A 27,471-nucleotide genomic window follows, 5' to 3' on the forward strand; every position below is an offset into this window, starting at 1 on the left:
ATTCAAATTTGAAATGTAAATTAATTCTTTTTTTTCCTGGCCCCTGACACAGTGTCAGAGAGATGATGTGGCCCTCCTGCCAAAAAGTTTGGACACCCCTGCTCCAGGAAATCAAAGCTGCTTAACCCTAAACAGCAGAGGATTACATCACCCGCTCCATGTGCTAAGCATTCCCCGTTGTGCTGTTGTTTTTATATTCATACTCTGAGTTATACACTGTGTTTACACCCAATGGCAGTCTTGGTGGTGCTTTTGGGAGCCTGAAAGTCAGGAGATCAATGATTGGATAAAGTCAATAAATATCTTGACAAGAGTTAACTAGCGCTGAGAAAGTGCATACAAGAAGCAGTGTGACCACCTGGGAAAAGAATCTTGGTATGAATGGCATCTTATTCAAATTAATATTTTATTATTAAAATTATTAGAAATTAAAGACATCGTTGAACAAAATACTTTTTTCCCTGCTATTCATTTTAATAGGATTAAAGGAAAACTGATCCAATTTTCAAGGAGAGCAGAGTTTTCCAAGGAAAAGGATGGTCTTGGTGGGATTATGCAGGATACAGAATAGGAACTGGTGATCAGCCAGAAACAGTTCATAGGACACTATGGCTCTGTTGGAAACCACAGCACCTGTTGCAGCTGCTGCTTCGGTTCCCAATTCATTAACACCCACATAGGTTTTGTGAATAACTGCGGACAAAAATAGTTGGTCGAAGGAAGACATTCCAGAGAGGTCAGCTTTGGCTTGGTCAAACACATCGATCATTCCCATTGCTTTCAAGGTCGACTTGAGGTCAAAGGTGTCTTCAAGCTTGAATCGGGGTAGATAAACCTTCACATCTTTCTCCCTCATATTTTCGAGAGAAATCCAACTTGCTACATTCTCACAGGTCATTGCTTTTTCAACCTGTATGGCAAAAACATGGTTTACAATAAGCAACAGAACAAATCCCATCAGGGAGGTGGAGAACTTGTGATACCTCCATTCTTAAGACATCATTTGTCCCTTCTATACGTTCTCAGTGCCAGAGCCCATATCAGGGGTGATAAAAATAGTTTTTATATCACCAACAGAAAACAGAGACATTTTCACAGAAAATGGAGATCCTCACAAGAATTCTTACTTTTTTGAGAATGCCTTTGCATTTACCTATTGTTCCCACAATGGTCATTATTTTGTTCCTGTTTTGTATCCACACTATAATTAAGATCAATGCTGGCACCAGATTGTTGAGTGCCCTAGGGCAAAGTTCTCCTCTAGACCCCCTATGGCATCCCTGCCCACCTCCTGCCTGAAAGTTGGGTGCTACAACTGCCACTAGTATTGAGGGTTCAAAGGTTGATCCTTGGGAGGGGGGCCTTTGATGGTCTGGGGCCCTTAGCCAAGGGTCCCCAACCAACCCCTGTTTAAAGTGTTTACAGCACTGTAAAGTATTGCAAAATGCTTTGATCCAGATGTAGTTAGTTCCATTTCCACTGGTGGTTCTTTTCCTCATGTCACACTGGAAGGCAAATTGTTTTCCGAAGAATCATGTACAGCAGCGTTTCTCAGAGTTTGTCCCCTGCCATATCACTTTGCATGGTCCACGTATTGGAAGTACCACAGGAAGTAACTGGCGATGATGTCATTGCCAGTTATGTCAAGATTGGGAAGCCAGACACAATGCGACAAACACTAATAAGAACCTCAGGGTGGACTGGAGGGCTTCTATGAGCATGTGAAAAGTACACACTGGAATTCTGCTCCTACTACTCCTTGTCATGTTGCATTGCTGGTCGCGCAGTGAGGCAGCAGGAGTATGGGGGTCCTGCAAGTACCACTGGACACCACCTTAAGTATCACTGGTGATACAAATACCACTGTACTGATGTACAGTATATTTCCCCTTTCCAAAGTCACGCTGTCCAAATGCAAACAGTGAGTGCAGTATCCAGAAAAGTTAATTCATTTTAAAAAAGAAACAGCTGCCTAAGAGATCAAATAGAGGGTCAAAAGTGTATGAAGCCAAGCCTTGTGAAAGTTCAAAAGCCAAAATGGAAAGTTAACCAGGGGGTGCTCAATGGTCAATGCTTCACTGTTCTTCATAGTGCTTCATTTCTTTCCATGATTAGCAAAGTAGATAAAGAATACAGGGAATAAGCAGATATATACACATTTACTTAATCCAAATCATTTATAGAAATTACAGAATTCAGCATTTCTTGGGAAATAATCTGGGTGAACTTGTTGGCAGTGGGATGGGAGCAGTTCAAAATACAGTATACTCATTATCAAAAGTACTTTTTTGCCATATCAGAATTATTTCACTGGGGTGTGCAGAACTATTGGCTGGTTTTCTACATCAAACTATTATATGGGAAATACGTGGAAACGTTCTCTGTGGTCATTTGAGGTGTAAACAAAGGGCAAAAATCCTGGTATCGATATACACATCTGGTGACTTCAAAACTTGTTTACTCAGAAGTTAAATCCCACTATGCTTAGTGGGACTCACTCCCAGGTAAGTATGTACAGAATTGCAGCATGAGATTGTATACAGTTCACATTTCTTAGACAAGTCTCCCCCCATCCTCATCAACACACTTAGAATTATCTTTGTAATATGGAAAAGGAAATAGGGCATTCTTGTGGAATTTTTTTAAAATTAAATTCTCATCTATTTTATCTGACCTAAATCCTTGAATTAAGCATACCTCGTATTAGGTGACAGACACATACAGTAAACAGAGTTCCATTCTGATGTTCTTATTACCATCAAGCGGATTCAACTCTGCCCTCTGAGACTTCTTCTCTGCTTACTGTTATCCCTCTGCTCCCTCTAGTGGCTGCTTATGTAAACAAGCTTCTAAACAAATGATGGCTGCAATTCACAATATTAGGCTGCTTGAATTGGATTTTAGCAACCTGATGGTGTGCAGCAGTGTTTCTCAAACTGTGGGTCAGGACCCACTAGGTTGGTCACAAGCTAATTTCAGGTGGGTCCCCATTCATTTCAATATTTATTTTTAATACATTAGACTTGATGGTATGCGACTGCACTTGGTGAAATGTTACAGACCTGTACTTTTAACAAGTTACTATGTATATTCTTTTAACAATGATAGTAAATGGGACTTACTCCTGGGTAAGTGTGGATAGGATTGCAGCCTAGGATGGTTAAAAATTTTCCTGCTTGATGATGCCACTTCCATTCATGACATCACTTCTGGTGGGTCCTCACAGATTCTCATTCTAAAAAGTGGGTCCCAATGCTAAATGTGTGAGAACTACTGGTGTGCAGGATTGCAGTTCAAGATGTACTACCAGGAGCATTAAAATCAAAGAAAGCAGTGTGACTGACTTTAAGCAGTGGCTGTAATCATGCAATGTGGCCTAATTTTTTTTTTTTTTTTGAGGGGGTGGGTAGTTTCTGGTTTTTTTTACAAAGAAAGGGGAGTGTGAAAAATAGTGAAACGTGGGTAGAGAGGCTTTCCCCCTCCCCATTGCATTGATCTCAATCGCAGCTTCTCATATTTCAATAAAAAGAGACCTTCATCTGCTTCTCTGTCCCAAGTTGTCGCTGGGTAACCTCAGAACCTTTGGTCAGGTTAGTGAGTCTTCACTGCTTTCCTCCATTGACTTCTTAAAATGAAAAGGAACTGCAGAGTGGGCTGAACACCACATCCTCATCCAGAAATATCTTTGCTTAAACATCCAAACTAAGGAAAATATCTACGTAACTCAAGAGCCCTTGTACTGCATTATGAACTTTGGTTGATCCTACTAAAGGTTGGCATCAAAAAGTTCCCTTCCTCTAATGGAAGGAAGGAGCTTCCTTTGGAGGGAGAAGTCATTCCTCCTGATGGCAGGGTGACCAAGCATCCTCTTTTTTCAGGACATGTCCTCTTTTATAGCCTGTGTTCTGGAAAAGAACTTAAATGTCCTCCTTTTCCCTATGGGCAGGCCTCTGCAGGCAGCACACAGTCTGCTTGTAATTAATAAATTATGGGCACAATCCTATACTGAGCTGGAACAGGCAAGCCAAGAGGTTTGCACTGTATCCAGCGCAGGATTGTGGCCCTAAGCGGCTCAAGTCGGAGGCAAGGGGAAACTTTTCCCCTTACCCCTGGGTAAGGGCCACTGACCCCTATGGGTCTCCTCGGACTTATCAGCCCAATAAGCATAAACAGCCCAATCCTAACTAGTGCTGGAAACAGGAAGGCTGGCGTGCCTGCGCTGTATCTAGCGCAAGTTTGGGGCCAAAAGCAGTGCAGCTCGAGGCAAAGGTAATCACTTCCCCTTACCCTGTGATATACTGCAGCAGCCCCAATGGCTCTACTTGGATCTGAGCCACCTCAGCAGGTGGCGCCAGAGCCTAGGAGAGGGGGGTAATTTGTACCCAGGCCCAGGGGCAGAAAGGGGGCCCAGGAGCCAAAGAAGGGGGCCCAGAAATTTCCTGGGATCTGACATTTTCCAATCTCACCCAAACTCACTGCCCATGTGGGATGCTGGGGGTATTACCATGGGCACGTGGTGGTGATTACTGCTAAAAGCAAGGCTCAGGAATGCATATATTCCTTTAAAAGCCACATCTGGAAGAAAACCAACCTGCTACAGTAGCTCTTTGGCTTGTGGATCCGCTAAGCATGAAGGAGCTCAGAAACACAGCTGTAGGACTGCAGCTATTGCGGAAGTCAATTTCGGTGTACACAGGACACTTTCCATTCTAGTGTGAACCTAAGTACAATGATACTAATCTCCTGCATTGATTTTCTATATTTGAAAGATATTAGAGAAACTTAGGAGTGTGTTTGGTTTTCTGTACTACTGTATCTAGCTGACAACACTGGGTAGCAGGTAGACCTGAGCTCTGCATTGGGAAGAGTGGTAGACCTAGGCTCCAAAGACTATTCTGGCTGTTGCCACTTTTCCCCTGCCTGTTTGGTCCCCGTTCTGCCCACCCCCACTGCCACCCCCCCCCACACTCTGTTTCACCCCCTCCCTCTTTGGGCAGGGGCCCAAAAGAAACTTTATACCCCCTGATAAAATTTGTCTCAGAGGCCCTGGGTGGCGCAGATCTGAACTCCACACTGCCCAGGAATGGGGGCAAGGATCCAGCATAACAACTGGGCCCTTTCCCCGCCTCCTGCTCCCCGCCCACCCGCACCTGGAAACACTCACTGCCTGCCCTCCCCCACCCTGAAACGCCTCTCTCCCACATCCACATTGAATATCTACTGTGAATATTTTCGTGCTTTGGTGAAATTTTTGTGCATTTCCATGCATTTTGTGCAAATAGTTCACTTGCAAAGAATTTCAAATAGGGCATAGAATCTAAGGGGACTCACTCCTGTCCATCCATTCCCCCCTCCCCCCGCCCCCGGACAAAGACTCTAAGAGCCCAATCCTATCCAACTTTCCAGAACCGGCCGCAATGCAAACATTTCCTTAACTTGAGGATGACTCTGTGACTGTTCCACCACCACAGGATGCAGTGGACATCCTGTTGGCATGGCTACATCAGTGCTAGAAAGTTGGATGGAATTGGGCCTTAACTTGAAGGACAACAGCGAACAGAAAAGGGGATCATTGCATTTGACAAGAGGGCTGTATTGAATCTTAAATTATATTTCCTTCTCAAATTTGAAAAATATTTACTGCCCAATCCTACCCTCTGTGCCCTGTTATAGCATGCCGCCGCACTGCATGCTATGGTGGAGGTAGGAGATCAGGCAGTCTGCAGGAGGTAAGTAAGTAGGCTGCTGAATCACCTAGGGGTCTCCTTGAACATATGCCAGCCATTTTGCTAGAGGAAGACAGCCAGGGAGCAAGGCAGGCAATAAAATGGGGGATAAGATCCAGTGTGCACTACTGCTGCCAAATCCATGCTAGTTCAGACAGAACTCTAGTTCTGTCAGTGTAAGGTCCCAGTAGGATTGAGTCCTTAGCAGTATTTGATCATGTAGGTGTCCAAATTTAGTTATCCTGTCAGGCATTTGGGTACATGCTGGGCTGGCTCCAGACTTTGAGAGGTCCTTGGCAAACTGCCATCTGCAGGACCATTCCTTTGTGGGTGAGCCCTAAAGGAATTGCTCCTCCAGCACACAGAAACCATGGGCACATAATTCAGAGATCAGCAGTGATCCCAGGCTCTCAAGCTAAATTCAATGTGAGTTTGCAGAAAAGAGACAAGCCCTAAACATATGACAGCCTCCCTCTTTGAAGTTGCCTTATAGGGTTTCACATATGAGAGTGAAAGAACACTTACCTGAAGAAAAGCATATCCTTTTTGCATGAACGAATTGTTGGCCACATCTAGCTGGTAAACACCACTGAGCTTATTCAGCTGAGACAGAAGGGACCTGAACTCTGAAGCAATTCCTCCCTCCTAGTTGCAATACAGAGGAGATGGTTTCAGACAAAATAAAATCAAAAATAATGTCTCCTTGGACTTTAAAATATTTGGCAACAGCTCACTGCAAGGCTCACAGAAGGAAGTGCACCAGTGCCGAATGTAATGAGAGAGGGGCACTCAGAGATGCATTGAAGATGTATTTTAGTGACTCCAATATGTTTTGAGTCAATGATTAGGGGACTTTGGTTACACAAAGGATGAATCTAGCAGTTTCACTTATACAGATATAAGGAAAGTATACTGCGGGTGCAGTTAAGCAGGTGGTCTATCGGTTCCGGAAATCTGGTCAATGAGTGCAAAGGCATTAGAACAACAAACCTGCACTGGCTAATTAGAAATTGTTATAAAGTTGAATAATTTTAAACATATTAGACTATCTGTATTTAGGTTCGGGATCTTCTACATTGTTCTTCCCTACTCCCTCACCACAGAATTTCTGGCTATGTGCCTAGATAAGGAATTTCACCTTCACATTAAAGTTTGTGAGTTCCAAAATACCTCTTGACAGTGAGGCGCCCTCTCTTCCTGGTGGCCTGGCACAGCTTCAGGTACCGTTCTCTCAGAAGCAGGTGGTCTCATACATCCTGCAGTTTGATCAAAGTGTAGCACCTATAGTAGAGAAGCTGTAAACAAACAATATCACATGAAGGGGGGAATCCTTTATAATTAATGCACAGTTATTACAATCCCTAAGAGGGTTGTGTCTGCCAAATAGTGCATTGGTAATGTTGCTTAAAAAAAAATAGGTGAAAGCAAGATATAAATAAGACTGTTGTAAGCAGGACAACTTCCCCCTACTGTATTGGTTTTCAGACTGGGGCGTTGCGAAGCCCCAGCCTGTGGGCCCTGGCCTCTTTCCCCTTAAGGGGTGGGGCAGCCAGGAGACAGGGAGGAGACAGCGAACCCCAGGAACACACCGTTCAGAGAGCTGCAGGGGCTTGGCTGTACTTACCAGAGCATCCTGCAGCCTCCCAGGGGTGCAGAGAGCCCTGCACGACCACCTGCAGGGCTCCCCAATGCTTTAGAAGTGAAAGTGGAGTGATTGCGCCCCGCCTCCACTAAACCGGAAGTGGAGTGGAATCACTTCACTTTCACTTCTAACGGGGCTGCAAGGGACTGTGGTTCACTCACCAGTCCCTCCAGCAGCTGTCCTGGGGTGCGGGGAGCCCTGCATGAGCCTCTGCAGGGCTCCCCAGGTCATCAGAAGTGAAAGTGGAGTGAAAGTGGATATGAGATTTCACTACAGGGAACAGGCAGAGACAACCTATTCACTCCCCAGATGACACAGAACATGCCTTGGTTGATCCTGCAACCAAGACACTGCTTCTGGGTTAACTGGGGCAGAAGTGGAAGCAAGGTGCTCATGTTGCAGGCAGCCGGGTGTTAAAGATCAATCTCTGACCAAAGATGAGAACAGCCAGGGTTGGGAGCAGACGGCTGCCTCCCATTCCTCTTGCGGGGGAATGGAAGGCAAGGTCCAGTGGGAATGGGAGGAAATTCCAGCCAGCTCAAGGGAGGAGGACTAGGGCACAACTCCCTCTCCTCTGGGACTCTGAGGCTATACAGCCGCGATTTTCAACCTTTCACTTCTTGTGGCACACTGACAAGGCACTAAAATGGTCAAGGCACACCACCTGTTTTTTGAGAATTGACAAGGCACACTGTGCTGTCAATGAGGGGCTCACATTCCTAATGACCCTACCAATAAATGACCCACTCCTAACTTCCTGCAGCACACCTGGGAACCATTCACAGCACACCAATGTGCCATGGCACAGTGGTTGAAAATGGCTGCTATAGAGGAATGCCTATAAATAACTCTTCTGCATTTTCCCTTCTGACCACAACTAAGCTGGCTGAGAACTTGCCCACTTCCTGGCTTTTGGAGGAGGTGGGCCCCTGTTGCCTCAGGCTGCGCTCTGGGGCCCCATCCCCTGGTGTCACAATACCAAAAGTCTCTTTCCAACTGCAGCCCATTACAGATAGTTTAAAATAAGTATTTAAAAGGAATTGTTTCTTCTTATGACCAAGCAGCAACATTGATTCAAATAGTGGGTTTGAGTGGTCATGCTGAATCCTTTCCCCAGTCATGCTTTTCTTCCCTAAATGGATTCTTCTTGGCAGTGTATGGGAGCAGTGGAGGTTATTGCTTCCATATGACTTTGGGGGTGGGGATGGCTGGGAAGAAGGGGGAAGCTGTGCTTCTTCAATCCCCCTCACTCCCATCTCCTGATTATAACCAATTAGCAGAAACCCTGTTCAGAAACATACGTCTGTCACCTTCATGTCTAGCTTGACCCAACTTCCCTATTGAAGTTAATGGAACATATCCAAACAAACATGGGTAGGAGTTCTTTTTGAATTTTCAAAACCTGTTAGATTTGCTAGCAGGTGAAAAATTAGGAAGCTATAAGAACAATTTCTCAAGGTTATATTCATTTCTTCATACATTCCGCTTTATTTCTTTTGCCACACCATTGCCTCTAATAGTCTGACATGTAGCCTGACATTATTGATTTTTTTTTAATTTTATGACTAGATTTGTGGAAATAGAAGTTACTGGAAAGCGTGCAATGGTATATTTTCTTTGAGATTACTTTTTCCATCTGAATTTTACTGTTTCCTTTGGCACCTAGAAGAACCATGCTCAAGACAGCTGAGATGCTCATTGGGGAGAAGAAGATATTTTTGGAAGGGTTTTCTTTACTTAATTCATGGTAAAGATCAAGGCTAAATGCAGCAAGTGCTTGAGGAAGCGAATCCTGGACAATATTCATATCCATGACTAGCTAGGAACAAAAAAGAGAGTGAAGCCCATTAGGAAATATGAAAATTTCTGGTTGTTTACGTTAGCAAATCTTGACTAGGTGGAATTGGTTTATGTTACAGTGCACATAGCACCTTGAAAAGGCACACCAAACTGGGAATTTTTTATTTTATTTTTTGGCAAAAGAGATTTCCAAACTTTCGTTATCCCACACAATGATTTCTTACACAAGAGCTTTACAAAAATACTCAGTATGCACTTACCTGAAAGTAAATGCAAATAGATACAGCGGGTCTTACCTTCAAGTCAACATATAGAAGATTGCACTGCACACATGGCTGCAGGTGTAACATCTCTCACACATCATTATTTAGACTCCAGCATAATAGGTGTGAATTTGTATTGTGTCCCTCCTAAACAGACTTTTTTCATACAAAAATAGGCTTCTCCTTCTCAACTACACAACAATCCTTACCATAGTTTAAAAGGCTTTACTTTGAAAATCAACCTTGAGTAGCATAACTACTCAATAGTGTAACAATTAAAATAATAATTACCTCCTTGTCTTCAGAGGTTGAAAGATCAGCCGTAGTCAGAGCTCTCTCTTCTGCTTTCTGAAGGAAGGTGGAATATAAAAGCCATCGCCACACCTGGCAATTAATAGTCCCACTTCCATGCTACAATGACATCATGATTACTCAGAATAACTTTTATCCTCTTGCCATTCCAGTTAGCTTGTGCAAATAGAAATCTCTTTTATGCAAAGCATGGAGATGTTTTTAACCCTAAAACAATCAATCAAGGACTGATAGATAGATAAAACTTTATAATGGTCACAAACAAGACCCAAAATAAAACATTAAAAGAAACTATGTATCTCCTGAGCCGGTTCTAAGTTGTCGGCCATATACTATATCCCCACTCAAAAATAAGTGCTTCAACACAGTATACTACTTAAATACTAACATTAGAACAGGATGCATAGCAGCTGTATTGGATCAATGGCATTACTCCCTGCCCTGACTTTATCTTTTATCCAGTTAAATAGATCCACACTCTTTCAGCATCCATCTTTGAATGCCTCATGCAGCCACAAGGAATTTGGCAACAATATACATAAGTGTTGGGCTACATTCAGATAATAATATGTTGATGTATTGTTGTCCTATATGGCCCAGTAATCAATTCATTAGTGGGGAGATGTGCACGGCATGAATGTTCCTATAATGTGCATGTCAGCAGAATATGCTCCGTAGTTTCTAAATGATTTATGCCACAAGGGCAGAGGCGCTGTGACCAGGGATCTTTTTTTTACCGTCCCTCCAACACTGCCAAGGGAAGTCCATTAAGATGGGTCAAAATAAATGCCCTTCTATGCTTATACAATTCCAATAGAGCAAGATAGGGTGTAGCTATCACAGTGTATCTATAGCAGCATTTTTCAATGTTTGTCCCCCACTATACCACTTTGCATGGTCCACCTATTGGAAGTATCACCAGAAGTAATTGGTGATAATTTCATCTCCAGTTACTTCTGGATTTGGAGGCCAGACACAATGCAACAAATACTGGTAAAAGGCTCAGGGTGGATGGGGGGCTTTTTTGAGTGTGCAAAAAGTGTACTCTGGAGCTCTGCCTGCTAAGCTGAGTCTTCTACTGCTGCTTGTTCAATTGCATTGCTGGCCTCGCTGCCAGGCAGTAAGGGGTCTGGGGGTTCCGTGAGTACCACTGGACACCACCTCAAGTACCACAGATGGTATGAGTAGCAATGGTTGAGAAACACTGATCCTCCCTAAGGTAGTATTCCCTTAGTCCTCCCTAAGGTAGAGTTCTGACACTGTTAAGATTGGTCTGTCTCTCTATGTCAGCAATTTGCTGCTTGATAGTTTTCCTTGCCTGATCAAAGCCCGTATTTAGTAAAGTCAGCAAAGGAAAGCCCAGAGAAGCTATTTTCTGCTCAATTAGCTGAATTCAACTGGATTAAAAATCATCTTGCTAAATTAGTGGGGCAAGGTCAGTTGGAAGGTGCAATGATCTGAGCCAGTACACAGATTCCAATTCAGAATACCTTTATTGGCATAAAGATAGAGAAATATGACTTTAAAAAACAGATTAAAAATCCTCACCTACCTTGAATAACAGTTACTGCAGAATGTACTGTCCTTCTCTTAATAATTAATGTCAAAAATATAGCCACTTTCACCAGGGCCGGGGGGGGGGGTAAAGGGGGTAATTTGTACCCGGGTCAAAAGGGGGGCCCAGGAGCCAAAGGGGGGGCCCAGAAATTTCCTGGAATCTTACATTTTCCTATATACTCAGACTTGTTGCCTGCACAAGATGCTGGGAACACTACCATGAACGTGCGACTGTAGCTACTGGCAAGCCACATATGCTGGGCCGAGGAATGCATACATGACACTCCTTAACACAGTGTCAAATCTGGGAGGAAATGGGACTGCTATAGTAGCTCTTGGGCTTGTGGATCTGCTTACCACGAAGGAGTGCACAGGAGCACTCCTATAGGACACAAGCTGCAAGACTTGCTGCTGCAGAAGCAAGTTTTGGTATGCACAGGACACTTTCCATTCTAGTGTGAGCTTAAATAATAAGATGCTAATTTTCTGCATGATTTTTTATATTTAAAAGAGTTGAGAGAGACTTAGGGATACAGCTCTGCCTACCCCATCCTGCACGCTTGATTCCACGAAGGGAGGTCAGCCTGGAGCTTGGCCTTCCTTTCCCCACCTAAAGGGTTTTTTAAGCCCTGCTGCAGAATAGTTATAAATATAACTGTACCCGTAAGATAGATGCACTCCATTGTTGCGGAAAAAAGGGGTGGGCTAATAGCATCTACCCAGTGGGTGCTGAATAACTGCACCACCCCTTTCCTCGACTACCCTGCCCAGGTAAGCGTTAAGTGTCTTTTTAGTTTTGTCGATGCAACAGGCCCCTTTCCATGGGTTATACCATAGGATTAATATCCCAGGGAACCAACACCTGAGCAGGGAGAAGTCACTATGGGTCTGGAGCCTCAAGGACACTGATGTCCTCTGACCCAGGTCATTCTCTCCAAGGTGTAGTATGATATACCTGGGAGGGGGATTGGAGGCCGAGTATTCCATAACTGCAAGCATGAACTGTCCCCAGCACCTGCCTTTCTTGGCATACCACCCTATGGAAGACAAGCCTCCCAGGCCCTGCTGGAAGCCAAAGCCGGTGGTTAAAGCATGCTGTCTTGCCCAAGGAAGAAGATCACGACCATGGCTGGGGACAACCCCTGTGGACCTGTTAACAGAGCAAACATACAGCATGAGCCCTTTAAACATATTGAACTAGAAAACACAACAGCCTGTAGGCGATTGCCAAGAATAACTAGGACCCCCCTGGGATCTAAAAGAGATCAAACAGAGATGGCATGAGGTTTTAAGGGGTGGAAACCTCTCAGATATGGAAGCTCACTGCCAAAATGTGCTAAACTCAAGAATCTTTCAGTCCGCTGACTCTGATGCATGATGCCAATGATGCCCAGATAGGCATACTAGGCCATGTCAGTCAATGTCCCAGAGCCTCAGATGAACAAGCTCGAGATTCTGACACACCTCTGGAACCAGCTGCCGGAACTGCTCCTCCCGTAGTTTAGCTTCCAGAAGAGTAGGGGCTCCCAAAAATGACACCCCTGGAATTGTTAAAAGGGGGTCAAGCCACATGCACAAGTGCCCTCACATTGCGGCTGATACTCATACTCAGTGTGAGGGGTGCTATAGGCCCAACACAAAGCCTATGCACAAAGGCACAACCTGGAGCAGTTACCCTACAGGGAAAATTTGAGGTGCCCAACCAGCTGCTGCAGCTCCTGAAAGGTGAACATATAACCGGTGTTATCCCTTACATCAGTGGTTCTCACCCTTTTTAGCCCGGGACCCACTTCTGAGAATGACAATCTGTCTGGGGCCCACTGGAAGTGATGTCATAGCCAGAAATGACTTCATCAAACAGGAAGTGACATCACTGTGATGTCAGAGCTGGAATTGATGTCATCAAGCAGGAAGTTCCTGCCTAGAAACTCAAACTGTCAATTGCAAGAGACAGTATTCCTGCTCAGAAGCTTCTTCCAATTCTACCATTGCTATCAAGCAAAAAATAAAACATCTGGAACAAAATATTTGTGTATTTATTTACTACTGTTTTTATTTCTGTCTTTATTTACAAAATCCCAAGCTATTTCTTCTATTGCACTTGAAACTAACAAACATTGATGTGGCTCTTGATACTGTGCACAGCATTAGCCAGAAACAAGCGCACCCTACTCATGCACCTCCATACAAGAAGTAGCTTGAGTTTTTGTAAATAAAGGAAATAAAAAAGTAGTATCCCCCTCAGAAGGAAGATAAGCAGGGACGCTTCTCCTCATCTCCCCCAAGCCCAAGCGCATCTACTCAGCATTGACTCCCATTATCGGCAACGGGGCTTACTCCCAGGTAAGAGTAGACAGAATTGCAGCCTGAGAGAGAAGAAAAGGGGAAGGGTGCACATCAGAGAAGCAGCTGGGGGAGCAGCACTCTCCCTGGGTGCTCCCCCCCACATGCCAGGCTTGCCCTCCCTCCTCCCCACCTCCTGGCTGCTCTCTTGGCAGCCAGGCAACCAGGGATCCCCCCTCACCCCAGCAAAGATATAAAGAGAGGTCAGAGCAGGAAAGGATCACGGCTTCCAGGCGATTTCAGAGAGGGAGAGAAGCCATGATGCAGAGGATGAGAATGGCAGCGGGCTGGTGGCGATGCTGCTTTCAAGGCAGGCTCACAAGACGGGAGATCACGCGGGCCTGCCTCTACTCACCCAAGGCCTGTGTTCAGGTCTCCGCCTACATTCTCCAGCCCAGTCCAGCTGCAGGGGGGAGCAGCTGCTCTGTCTTGCAACCCTGGGGCAGCCCATCCCATCAAGGCAGCCAAGCTGACAAAGGTTGGTGGGGAGAAGCCTGGCTGGCTCGTCCACGTCTCTCCCGGTCCTTCTTTGCTTGCAATCCAAGCCTGCACTCCGCGATTGGCCCCCCTAAGGGAAGACTCCAAGTGCAGAGGGAGGTTCAGCTGGAAGGGGGAAAGCGCTTTCTGGGGAAAAGCGGCATGCTGCTTTCTTTGCACACGTGCAAGCCGCTCTTAGTTACGTCTCAATGCCGGGAAGCTTAAAATGGCGACGTCTATGGGTGCAATCCTAACCCACTTTCCAGCACCAACATAAAGGCAATGCAGCTCCTAGGTAAGGAAACAACTGTTCCCTTACCTTACCTTGAGAAGGTAAGGGAATCCTCGCGCCAAAATTAATAACCAAACATCAAAATATTCAAAAGGGAAGCATTCTGAGGTAGCCTACATCTAAAATCAAGAGGTGGCACATACCCATCCTTCCATCCAATTTCTTCATCCCTTGCATAATTTTGTACGTCTCAATCATGTCCCCCATCAGGTGCCTTTTTTCTAGACCAAAGAGCCCCAAATGTTGTAGCCTTTCCTCATAAGGGAGGTGCCCCATCCCAGTAATCATTTTGGTTGATCTCTTCTGCACCTTTTCCATTTCCACTATATATTTTTTAAGATGTGGCAACCAGAATTGGATGCAATACGCCATGTGTGGCCTTACCATCAATTTGTACAATGGCATTATAATATTAGCCATTTTATTCTCAATACGTTTTATAATGATCCCAAGCATAGAACTGGCCTTCTTCACCACCAGCACACACTGGGTCGACACTCTCCATAGAGCTGTCCACCAGCTCCCCAAGATCCTCTCCTGATTTGTCTGGCCTCTCTCTGGCCCTTCACCTCCCAAGCTCCACTTGACAGCAACTCCTCTACAACACCTCACCTCAGTTACCCCCAAAATGGGGATGAAGGTGTTATAATTATACACTAGAAACAAAAAAAACCGCTGTCAGCACTCTGAAGCTACAATCCTAACCACACTTACCTGAGAGTAAGCCCCATTAAACAAAATAGGACTTACTTCTGAGTAGACCTGGTTAGGATTGTGCCCTGAGTTTGTTAGCAGCACACCTGGAGGGTTTTGGAAAGGGAGGGGGAAGTGATGAATTTGCTGGGGGAGGGGAAGACTGTTTTGTGTGTATCTGCTAATTCAAACTGAGACTCAGAGACTGGCTGCAATCCTAACCTCACTTTCCTGGGAGTAAGTCCCACTAAACACAATAGGACTTACTTCTGAGTAGACCTGGTTAGGATTGTGCCTTTTGTCTTACAATAGCAGCCAACATGGGAAGTACCCCCAGGCAGGAGGAAAAAGGGGATGGCTGAAAAGGAATGGGTATTTTTATTTTTTTAATCAATTTTTGGAGACAAAGCCATCAAGAGTGGCTTTTTTTCCTTTTTGAAGGGGGAGGAAAAAGAGAAAGGTGAAGATCCTTGGTTAACCTGACACAGTCCCCAAGCCTATGTAGGTCTACTCAGAAGTAAGTCCCATTTGAGTCAATGGGGCTTACTCCCAGAAAGTGTGGATAGGATTGCAGCCACACAGAGCAAGATTACAACTCACCCCCAAAGTAGATGGGGGCTGTTCTCTCTCACACACACACCCCAACATGCAGATGCCACCCCTGTTCCCCCCAGGCAAGTTGGAGGAATGCAGGCTAGGGCATTTGGACAACCCCCCCCCCAGCAGACTGGGCTCCCTCCTTCCCAAGCAGAGGAAAGTGCTGTGCTGCTTGTACTTACTCTTCCCTCCAGTTTGAAGTCTGCCAGGAGTGTGCCCAGTGCTGATGAAATGCAACACCTCTGCAGCTGCCCAGCCAGCCTTCTCTCCCACCTCCCCACACCGCACCACACCCTCCCCACCTCACACTGCCCCACCCACCTCGTTCACAGCCACAGAAAAGCAGCAGGTGCAGCTGAGCTGAGCAGCTACAGCCACCCCCATGCCGCGCCTCCCTAGGGAGACCCCACGCACAGATTGAATGCCTCAGCTCTATGTAGTTACCTGGAAGTAAGACCCATTGAACACAATGGGACTTACTTCTGAGTAGACAGAAATTGGCTGAGGGGGCAGGGCTGCAGAAGCAGGTCAGCTGCTTGGCTGATACTCAGCCAGTGGAGAGTCCTACAGAACAATCCCCCCCCCAAGCCACGGCTGTTCGGTACAGCCTCCCTCCCTCATCCACCTTGCACAACCAGCGCTTCTTCCCCTCCCGTCTCTCCATGTGCAACCTCGCCCCAAGGACTACATTTCCCAGCGCACCCCTCACCCTGGGATTTGTCAAGGCTGGAGGAGAGAAAAGTGCATGGGGTGCCTAAAGGGCCTGCAAGCATTTTGTTGTTTTTCCAGCAGAGATCATGAGCACCCCTTCTCCTTTAATAAAAGGACAAATGGGCAGGGAGGGGGTGAGGCTGGTGGAGGTGTCCCCAGAGGGTCAGCGCTGGGGCATCTGCCCTGTTTGCCCCGCCAGTGCCGGCAGCCTGCTCTAAAGCACTATGAGCTTAAATGCTTACAGTGGCCTGTTATTTGCAGAGGATCCAAGGAACAGATCCCCTGCAAATAGGGGGCACACCTGTGCTTTCCTGGGAGTAAGCCCTACTGAACACAATGAGACTTACTTCTGAGTAGGCACATAGGCAGCGCTGTTACAGTTCAATCCTATGCATTTCTACTAAGAAGAAATCACTCAGTTCAATTAGACTTACTCCCAGACAAATGGGATTGCAGCCTAAGAAGGTTTTGATCAAGAGATTCAAACCTGCCAGTGAATTTAACTGTCCTTTTCAGTACCTAATCTAGTCTGAAGAACTTGATATTGGTGGCTCTAAAAACAATATTGGTGATGGTCAAGTATCAGATTTTAGGCCACACACTTCAGTTCCTGCTTAGCAAAGACTGGCATTTAATGGTGAAATCTACTTCTCTCCTGAAATTTAAGGCCAGATTTTGAAAAGGATGGGGGAAGATTTCTTCATAAAACTTGATTAGGATCAATTCCATTCTCATGCCCCACAATTTTTTTAACTGTGGTAATAAGAGAATTCATATCATTTTTTCAATGCTTTATTTAGAATGCCTTAAGGTAATCTAAATATCAAATACAACCAACAGAAAGGCAGTCAATAAAAATGAAAACTTTGTACAATGCTACCATATTTAACTTGGATCAATCCCATATTAATTACTGGCTGTCCATTTTAGAAAAATTATCTTTCTCACTGCCAGAAACAGCATTTTAAACAAAGATCAAAGAAATATTTGGTTTCTATTGATATACAGCACTGGCTCCATAGGTTTTAAGTTGTGAAAAGGTTGCGATGAGCCAAAAATTCTAATGAAGTCAGTAATTGCCTGAGGGCCCAATCCTATCCAACTTTCCAATGCTGGTGCAGCCGCAATGCAGCCCCAAGGAAAGGAAACAAGCATTCCCTTAGCTGGAGGCAGCCTCCATGAAAGCCCCCCTTCTACAGGACGCAGTGTATGCCCTGTTGGCATTTCTGCACCAGTGCTGGAAAATTGGATAGGATTTGGCCTTTAAATGGGTGAAAAATTAACTGCATTATTTTGTAGACTTTGGGCACAATCCTGAGGCACCCATGGGCCGGCGCAAGTCCCTTGCACCTGTAAAGGAGGGTCGCAAATGTGCTATAGGGCATGTTTGCACCTCTTCAGGAAGAAGCCAGGCCTGCACCTGGAGGTGCACCGACCTGCAGAGGCTGACATAAGGCTTGCGTTTCTCAGCGAGGCTTGCGTTTGCCCAGCTGGGCCGACGCAAGCCTCTGGGGTGGGTGGGAAGGAGGTAGGGAGGAGGCAGGAGGGGAGAGTACCTGGGCAGGTGGAGGGTGGGCGGTGGGCAGCCGCAGGGTCAGGTGGGCAGGGAGTGGGAGAAAGAGCTGGAATCCAGAAGTTACGCCAGACCCCCAACCCTTATTCCCGGGGAGTTTGGAGTGGCGTGAAGCCCCTCTGCTCTCCTCAGACTTGTGCCACCTCAGGAGGTGGCGCAAATCCAAGGAGACCCATAGGGAAAAGGGCGCCTTCCCTGGAGGTAAGGGGAAATGGCTGAGCCGCCTTGGGCCCCTATCCTGCACTGGATACAGCACAAGCCTCTTGGTTTGCCTGTTCCAGCACAGGGTACGATTGTGCCCATAAGGCAATATAACAATTGCAAGTACTGTTTATGTAAAGTACAATTTGTCAAATCTGCTTTGAATAATGGCTTCATACGAAAAGTAGATTGTACCGGTTGCTTGAAATATGAAACTTCTTGGATTACCTTTCAACATTTTCAAAAGTTTACAGAAAAATAGCGTTAATAGATATATGTCTGGCTTTTTCTTAAAGAATGCATTCTGTTTATGGCGAACAGAACCTGCCAGCAAAGATAATACTGCGGGTTTTGTTGTGCCTGAAAAAGTACATGAATGGATGATTAGCCTTAAATTCATCTTTGTGTTGCAGGATCCGGTATCCTGGCACATCTCGGGAGTCGGCCCCTTCTTCAACTACTTCCAGTGAGACTTTGTGGATGACCTGGGACAAAACAATGCCTTTGGTCTCAGACATTTCAGAGAAATCCGATGCATCCTCATTGAACATGTTGGTCATGCCAAGGCTTTCTAAAATCGGCTTGAAATCATACTCCGTTTCCACCTTAAATTTGGGAAGGAACACATTCACTTTTGTGTTTGCCATCACACTTGGATTGGTCCACTGTAGCAGCTTCTCGGAGCTGAGCTCTTTCTCAAGCTGAAGACATAAATCAAGAAAGCAAATGAACATCATTGCTCATAGTGCCATAGTAGACAAGTTCTATTAGTAGTTTAGGGTGTTATTAACTACAGTGGAGCTGTCTAATATCCTGATCTTAAAATTATGAAAAGCTATGATAAGGCACACAACAAAGCTACAGTAATTTCTCATGCAGTGGCTGTGACAACGTTAACCACATCAAATTTTTATGCAAGACAACTAGCATAAATCCATTCAGCTATGCTGACCACTAGTTGCATCCTCATTGTGACATCTTCTTTACAATTATCAGTCATGCTCAGCTATAGTGACATGGTTGCTCTATAGGCAGCCTGCACAAGCTGAATACAGCCCATCAGCTACATTTGGCAGCCAAATAAGTAAACCTTCTGGTTTTGCTGACTGTTTTGGATTGCAAGCCACTGTACATAGTTGGTGGGCTGCAAAGCTTGGTATGTTGGGAAAGTTATACAGGTCTGATCAATGCTGCCATACCATGCCTTCATCTGGCCATTCAGTTCCTTGCAATGGCTTTGTGAAGCACCACTATATTATGTTTTGTGATGGTGGTTGTCATCAGCCATGCTGGTATAGCAACATGATGGTAACGGTGGGATGCCACCAGTTTCAACAACTAGTCTTACACCCCTTTACTGGTGTAATGGTCTAAGATGTTATGACCTTCAGGCTTTGATGAACAACTGGATGCAAAGAGCCAAAAGGAGAAAAATAAGTTCCTTATTTCACTTCTAAACACACCATTCAGAAGTATTCAGTGATGAGAATGTCAGAGATGCAGAAATCTGATTTATCAACAATGGCTTTTACATGGGATTTATACCTGTTCCAAGCCAGTGGTATCATCCTCTATTTCTTTAGGCAGCAAGATGAGCATGCTCATGTGTTTGTTGTGACAGGGGAGTTCCAGAATCTTGGTTTTTAAATCATTTATGTAGCCAAGGCAAAAGGTAGCTTCCAGGTTCATCATCTGTACCTGTTTGGTTTCAGTCTATTTTTAACAGAAATAAAATCTTGTTTAAATACCAGTTATGGTTAAGGATTTCAGTTGAGCATATAATGCATTTACCTTTGTACATTTTGAAATGTGTCTCAAGAAAGGAGTCCTCAGGCAGTTACACTTGCACAACTTAGAAGCAGCTAACCTTTTATATGCACTGTGTATAGATGCAGGTCAATGTGTATGAGATATTGTTAATAATTCTTTGGAAAAGATGTTTCAAAAGAATGCATCCTACTTACTGTAGAACTTTAAGAAACACAACCCTTAAGCAGACATTATCAGACATGAACACTGTTCATGCAGTGTGAGCAATGTATGAGCCCAGATTATCCCAGCAACGTGCACCAAAAGCTCTACCCCTCCACTGTCCCCAAGGAGAGGATTTGTCAGCAGTAAAAAAAAAAAGTCTCCACGGGAAGAGAGCCTCCCTGTGATGAAGAATTTCTCCACAGGGAGAACAGGGGGTGGGGCTTCAGGAATGCATTTGCAAAGGGTCAGGGCTTGCCAGTATGCTCATGCACATGTAGGTATGTGGAAGCTCCTGGTTTTAGAGGTAGGCTACCTCAGATTGCCAGATGCAGTTGCCAGCTTGTGTTTTGTTGTCTTGTGTGCTCCCTGAAGCATTTGGTGGGCCACTATGAGATACAGGAAGCTGGACTAGATGGGCCTTTGGCATGATCCAGCCAGTGGCATAGCTAAGGGGGTGCAGGGGGTAGCAGTCGCACCGGGCAACAAGCTTTACGGGGGCAACAAGCTGAGCTTGACACTAGTGGCCAAAATTGTGGAAAAATTTGGTATGTACAAATAATGCCATCATGTTATATATCATTGGAAAGGTAATTTAATGCAGAATGCAATGAAACAAACCCCATTGGAATATCTGTATTCCATCAAAAGTTATGGCCAACTAACCAGAAAAAAACGCAACTGCCTTATAGAAAAAGTGGATTTTCTTAACTCAAAACTGACCCATGAGACTGATTGTTCTGAGAGCCAATGAGATGTTGTTATCTTACAGCATGGAACCAATAAGATGTTAATATGAGTCACCTCTCATTTCCATGTATCACAGCTACTCCTACTAACTAGTAAAGAGGCACTTTTTCAAGTGGTACTCTCCTGGGGAGAATAATCATCCCTCTGCACATTGCACAGTGTCTCTAACCAATAAGGGGCACACTTTTTATTTATTTACTTAATTAAATTTGATTTTGTTGTGGGGGGTCTACAAAATCTTCTTTGATCCCAGGTAGCAGATAGATTCCTTATCTATGCCACTGGCTGGGGAAAGGTGGCAGATCAAGTGGGTGGTGAACTGCCTGGGGCAAGGAGGCAAGTTTCCCCCCAATTTGCACTTCCTAAAAAGCCTGGTTGTGACATCACTTCCAGGGCATCATTTCGAGCTCTGCACTGGGCTACACGTTTATTAGCTACGCCACTGGATCCAGCAGGGCTGTTTTTATGTTCTTACCCACCCTTCTTCACATTGCATGGAGCAACCATGCTTTATAACATCTGTATAGGGCTATTATGCTGCATGAATAAATATTTTACTTGCTATACTATCAATTAAATTACAGTTCAATTGAAATGACCCCAAAACAGCTCTGTTCCATATAGGCAGTGTGCTAAGTGGTTATCTGGTGGCAGGCACCAAATCAGTTTTAAGAATGTTATGAAGACCATTATCTCTTCTATTTGGGTCACCAGGTGCAGAAATTTGGTCACCCTATGAGATGGACCCTCAGACAGCTACTGTAGCCAGGGAATAGCAGCCTTTGAACTTCAGTGACGTATTTGAACATGCAGTTGTTTTGCATGGGAGACATACATCTTTCCTACCTTATTTATTCTGAAAGGACATTCCTTTGTTTGCTCCTCAGGAAATTTCTTCATCCAGTTTGTGATAAAATAGGCTGCATTTATCACAAGGAGCTTCGTCTGGTCATGTACAGTTCCCTCAACCAAAATGTTCTCCATTTTACCTGCAGATCCATTGGCAAGAGTACTTCATTAGAAGAGCATCCTCCAGATACACAGATACAGGGCACAAGTCAGTCAAAGTTAGTACTCCTAGACAGCTGCAAATCAAGTACCTCCAGAATAGTCCACATTTGTAAAATTCATTTCTATATCATGAGACAGATTTATATTTGCAGAAGATGGGGTCTATGGAAGTGATATAGCATCCACTGTGCAATTGCGTAATGAAGTCATTACACAGTCTGGTTCAAATCTCTTGTACTGTACATATATGGGAGGATATCATTGCTTCGGAGCAGAGCACATGCTTTACAAAATACCTCCAGGCCCTGCAGTTAAAAAGTTCTCAAATCAGAGGGTAGGGAGACACTTTTTGCCTGGGACCCTGGTCAGCATGACAATACTGGGGTAGATGGTGCTAAGGTCTGACAGTAGTAGATACCTTCTTGTGTTCACATGCAAGATGGATGCAGCCAAACTGCTGGTGGTGAATCCACCATGGGCTGATTTTGGGGTGGGCAAAGGAGAGTGCAGGTTGAAGGATGTAGCTCCTCACCTTTGGAATGGGAAAGAGTTGGAGTCTACAGGTAATGAGTTGCAATCTGTCCTACTATGGTTCTAGGGGTATGTTTTAGAGATTCTCAGAAAAAGATTTAGCTAAATAAGAATTATACAGATATACAGCTAGGCAAAAGGTCTAATCAATACAATAAAAACCAGCTATCTCTCAGTCCTTCAGCAGTGTCCTTTTCCCTCAATGAAATGCTGGAGATCAATGATCAGATTTCCCAATCAGGTGCAAGGAGAGGCAAACTGTATCTACTTGTGGCAATGGGGGAAGGAATGATAATCTTTGCCGTGCTGTTTTCCTTGTATAAATCATACCCTCCCCCCCTGAACTACTATTTCCCTTGTATTCCCCTTGTTAGGTAAAATATACATGCATTCTTATGTTTTTACCAACAGGAAAAAACAGTAGTTTCAGACATCTAGTTTATGATACCGGGGGGGGGGGATTAGCAGCCATTCATCCAGTGACATGGTTCCAATCCTCTTAGGGGGACCCCATGGCTAATCTAAAAAGAACTTGGAAGGCAGGAGATATGACTACTCAGATTATTTGCATACATTTTATGTTCATCCCCAACCATTTTCCTTGTCAGTCATGAAGAAATTAAGTGCACAGGCCTAATAACTTAAAAGAAACTCATGCAAAGTGATTATCTAGTTTGAATATCTGCTTGTCTCACAAAGGTCTAACCACAAGTGGTTTGTAATAGATAAGAGCACAAAATTATCCCCATTATCCCCTTCAAACACACACATCTCAGCTTCCATTTTTGTTCTTGTCTAAAAGCATATACATAGCGCCACAGGAATCAAGCCTTTATTACAGTGGTTCCCAAACTGTGAGTCGGGACCCACTGGTGGGTCGCAACCTGATTTTTGGTGGGTTGCCAAAGGTGATGGTAAGATCAGATAACTAATTGCCTTGAGCTCTATGCAAAAATCAGATACTGTAGCTGCTTAATTATCCTGCAAAGAGCTCCACTGCAGCTGTTTGCCAGCATGTCTAAATATAGGGGAATAAACATCTGAGGGTCTTTTTCTGGTCATTACTACTTATAAATAAAATATTTCTTTCTAGATCTCTTTTTTAAAAAGTCTGGTAAACGTAGGCGGGTCCTGATACAGTGTTATTTTAAAAGGTGGGTCCAGGTGGTAAAACACTTGTGAGCCACTGCTCTATTACCATTACAGAAGGATGTATCTTTTCATATTCCTACCACATGGGGGCACCAAACACCAAAACATTATGTAAAAATTCAGACGGTTCTACAAATGTTTGCAAGTCTGCTGTTAAAATTATACCGAAAGGCCTTAGGCTTGCCAGCTTCCAGCACCTGGTAAAAAGTGTTGCAAGGACACCAACATCCAATACCTGGCATTCATGTGAATACAGTGGTGCTTCCCATTTTTTAAAAAGAAAATAACAAAGACAAAGTCACTACTACTGTAAAGGTAATAACAGTAATACTGTAGAATATTTTCTATGATTGTAATTGAGCATTACAGTTGTAAAACAGATCTTCAACATCAGGCTTGTGGTCTTGTTCCTGTAGTGTTCCTGTTGACCCTGTAACAGTGTGATCCTATGCATCCAACCTCCATGATTGCTATGGAATCTCCAGGAATCAAGCACAATCTCCAGGAGACAACTGAAAATAATCCTGGAGATCTTAATATAGGGCTTCCTTGGTTGAACGGCATTACATCAAGGGGGAGGGAGAAGATACTCCAGGGATATTGTATATTCAGTCAGTACTAGCAACTCTAGTCACTTGTATTCTTAGAAGCAAATTCAGATCAATTTGATCAATTCAAAAAAAGTCAGAGGTCAAGTCTCCCTTCAAAGACTTGAAACAGATTGTTTGATTTAAGATGTACTTGATTTAAGATGTACTTGCCATCTGTGAGATCAGAAACAGATTTGTTGATTTGCAGCCTGGTGTCCTCCGTTTTGTCTTTAAAATCTACCAGCTCCAATTCTGATGGGAAAGGTCTTTTGGCAGAACTGACAAATTCCTGTATGACACAAGGATCTAGATTAGGCCCTGATACATACCCCAGACCCCAGGTTCCCCAACATAAAGCTGCATTTGGTCAACCCCCATTAGGCCTGATGCTACTGAAAGAAACTGGATTGATATAACAACTTTTCTCCCATGTGATGTTTTACATCTATTGCCTATATTGGTTGTTGATGGACCATTAAATGGAATGAAAGATTGATTGATTGATCAATCGATCGATCTCTGCCTGCTCAATCTTCCTAGAATGTAAGACTCATAAAATAGAAAAGTGTAAAAATGTCCCCTATGGCCTATATTAATTTTCCACTGCAACTCTTGATATTGGGCCTTGAATTCTAATGTTTTGTATTCCTAATTCTATAATAAAAATGAAGTCCTATAGCTTAAAGATTTGGAGTTGGGCTTTAGAACGCACAAAGTACCTTTTCATGATACTGTGGCAGCTATTTTTGGTGCTGGGGCAGCCCTGTGCGTTGGGCAGCTCAGGATTGGGTTGGAAAGGAGCCTATTCTGCTTCTATCAAAATTCAGATGTATTGTTGGTTTCGCAATCAGCCACATTTGGACTTAAATCATGGTCAGGCATATGTCAAATAGTAATTCACTACTTGCTTTCAGATGCAGATGAACTGCTTGACTTCACAAAATATGACAAGGGTGATAAATTTTGAGTTAAAATTTGTAGGTAAAGCACGAAGCGACTTTTGAAAAAAAGAACTGTAAAGAGAGAATTACTTTGTAATTAAAAGGCTAATGCAGTAAACAGAGGCCCTATGTTAAGGAACATGACCACTATATAAAAATACTATTCATGATGGGGTTTTATATCACAAGTTCTGGGAGCAATATGACTTCTTAAGCAGCTTACCGTTGTAGGGTTAAGAGACTTTTCTACGTAGAGCCGTTTGACCATTTTCAGTGGATAAAAAGTACTAAGTTTAGAAGCATCAGTTGTTAATGTTTGGAATCCAAAAGGAATGTCTTTGACGTCTTCTAAATGAAGGCCCTGTTAACAGACAAGTTTCAAATGAAACACTGTTTTCAGTATGGATCCCTGGAAGTGCAGATCTGACAGTACCATCTAAAGCTAAACAAAAAATAGGATGCTATAAGTTTTAAAAGACAGTTGTTGAGGGAGTTTCATCTACACAAGGGCTTCACCCAGACTTCTTCAAGCTTTCTTGTAAGATAGCTTTGCATAGTTCAATGCAAGTCTGTACACACACATCTTGTGCATATTTTGGGGTGAATTGTGAACAAAGGTAAACACTTTTTTGCGTGTGGCTTCTGCTCCAATTCAGAATGAGAGCAATGCTTTCTGCATCTCATCAATTATGTGATCCCTAACCGTCTGGGAGCACTAGAAAAGGAGGAAAATTGGAGGTGCCGATGCCATTGAAGTAGCAGCAGAGGAGTAAACCAACCATTCAAAACAATAAGGCAAAATCACAAGAAGGTTAAGTGAGTGGGCTTTTCATGAAACATTTTGAAACTCCCCCAAACCTTCCCTTTCATTCCTCCAAGATGGCAGCTGTACACTCTCTGTCCTTGACTCCAATCTTAGATATATACACTTAGCTGGGAGTAAGTCACATTGAACTCAATAGGATTTACTCCTGAACAGTGGTGTGATAAGGGGTGCAGGGGGTAGCAATTGCATCAGGCAGCAAGCTTTAGGGGGGTAACAAGCTGAGCTTGACACTAGTGTCAAAATTGTGAAAACTTTGGAATATATGAATAATGCCAACATGTTATATATCATTGGAAAGGCAATTTAATGCAGAATGCAAGGAAACAACCTGAACTGGAATATCTGTATGCTAACAAAAGTTATGGCCAATTAACCAGAAAATGAAAATAAAACTGCCTTATGGAACAAAAAGTGGTTTTCTATAACTCAGAACTGACCTATGAGTCTGATTGTTCTGAGAACCAATCAGATGTTATTATGATGCAGCAGGAAACCAATAAGGTGCTAATATGAGTCAGCTCTCATTTCCATGTATCATAATACAGTTACCCTAATGACTGGGTAAACAGGCACTTTTTCAAGTGGTGCTCCTCTTATATTTAGCAGGGGGAGAAAAATGTCCCTCTTCCCCCCTTCACAGTGTCTCTGACCAATAAGGGGCACACTTTTTATTTATTTACTTAAATAATTCCCCTGATTTTCACGTTTTTAAAAGCCAGGGCATGACATCACTTCTGGTTATGACATCACCACCAATACCTCCAGGGCATCATTTTGAACTTGGCACCGGGCTACATGATCATTAGCTGTGCCACTGCTCCTGAATAGACATGCCTAGAATTGCAGTGTGTGTCTAGTCTGATATTCCATTCACTTGTGTCCTGACATATGTTTGAGAATATCTGCTGTCGAGGCAGATATTAATGCAACAGCCTTCCTCCAACAGCCATTACTTAACAAATGTTCATATATGCAGTTGAATGTTTATGAGGAACTGTGACTTAAACATATAATAAAAAAAATTAACCTCAGTAAGGAATAAAGATGCAGTTTTTATAGCAGATAGTTTCTGCAGCTGCATCACACCTGACTTCTGAAGTAAAGGCAAGCACCAACCTGTTTCATTTGTATTGCTGTGTCACCCTTGGCAGCTTTGTATGCAAGAGCCAGAGAAGTTGAAGTGCAAAGTGGAGCAAAAATAATATTTGCAGTTTTGTCCTTTTCCGCTAGTTTTTTGAATACATCAACAGCAAAAGCGGTGTTTGCAATTTGTACTGCATCCATTGCTGTGGGACATAGAAAAGAAAATTTCATCAGTCAACAAATGAATCTTATGTATATCAATAACTGTGACAAACTAGTTCAGAGTTAAAAGCAACAGTGCTTAAACCCATTGAGTTCAATTCTTCTTGTGGCCTTAGTCTACTTTCATAAGACTAGAAGGTCACAACCAAAGAACTGACTACTTATGAAATAGTAGTAGTAGTAGTTATAAACATGTTCATATGAAAT

At 43.8% G+C, this 27,471-nt stretch overlaps 2 protein-coding genes across 2 annotated transcripts; both read right to left on the reverse strand.

Annotated features, from left to right (window-relative positions):
* Positions 1-505: 505 nt before the first annotated feature.
* LOC136648355 (serpin B12-like) lies at positions 506-9,181 on the reverse strand. The gene is made up of 4 exons (XM_066624465.1): positions 8,996-9,181; positions 6,897-7,007; positions 6,252-6,371; positions 506-973 (listed from the first exon to the last, which is right to left on the reverse strand). The coding sequence occupies exons 1-4, from the start codon at positions 9,179-9,181 to the stop codon at positions 506-508; spliced, it is 885 nt and encodes a 294-aa protein (XP_066480562.1).
* A 9,314-nt stretch (positions 9,182-18,495) lies between these two features.
* On the reverse strand, positions 18,496-27,243 carry SERPINB5 (serpin family B member 5). Its single transcript, XM_066626042.1, has 6 exons — positions 27,076-27,243; positions 25,357-25,494; positions 24,364-24,481; positions 21,755-21,897; positions 19,733-19,900; positions 18,496-18,888 (listed from the first exon to the last, which is right to left on the reverse strand). Exons 1-6 carry the CDS (start codon positions 27,241-27,243, stop codon positions 18,496-18,498), a joined length of 1,128 nt encoding a protein of 375 aa, XP_066482139.1.
* Positions 27,244-27,471: the final 228 nt, after the last annotated feature.

The sequence above is a fragment of the Tiliqua scincoides genome, chromosome 4 (assembly GCF_035046505.1).
Source record: "Tiliqua scincoides isolate rTilSci1 chromosome 4, rTilSci1.hap2, whole genome shotgun sequence".
Lineage (NCBI taxonomy): Eukaryota > Metazoa > Chordata > Lepidosauria > Squamata > Scincidae > Tiliqua > Tiliqua scincoides.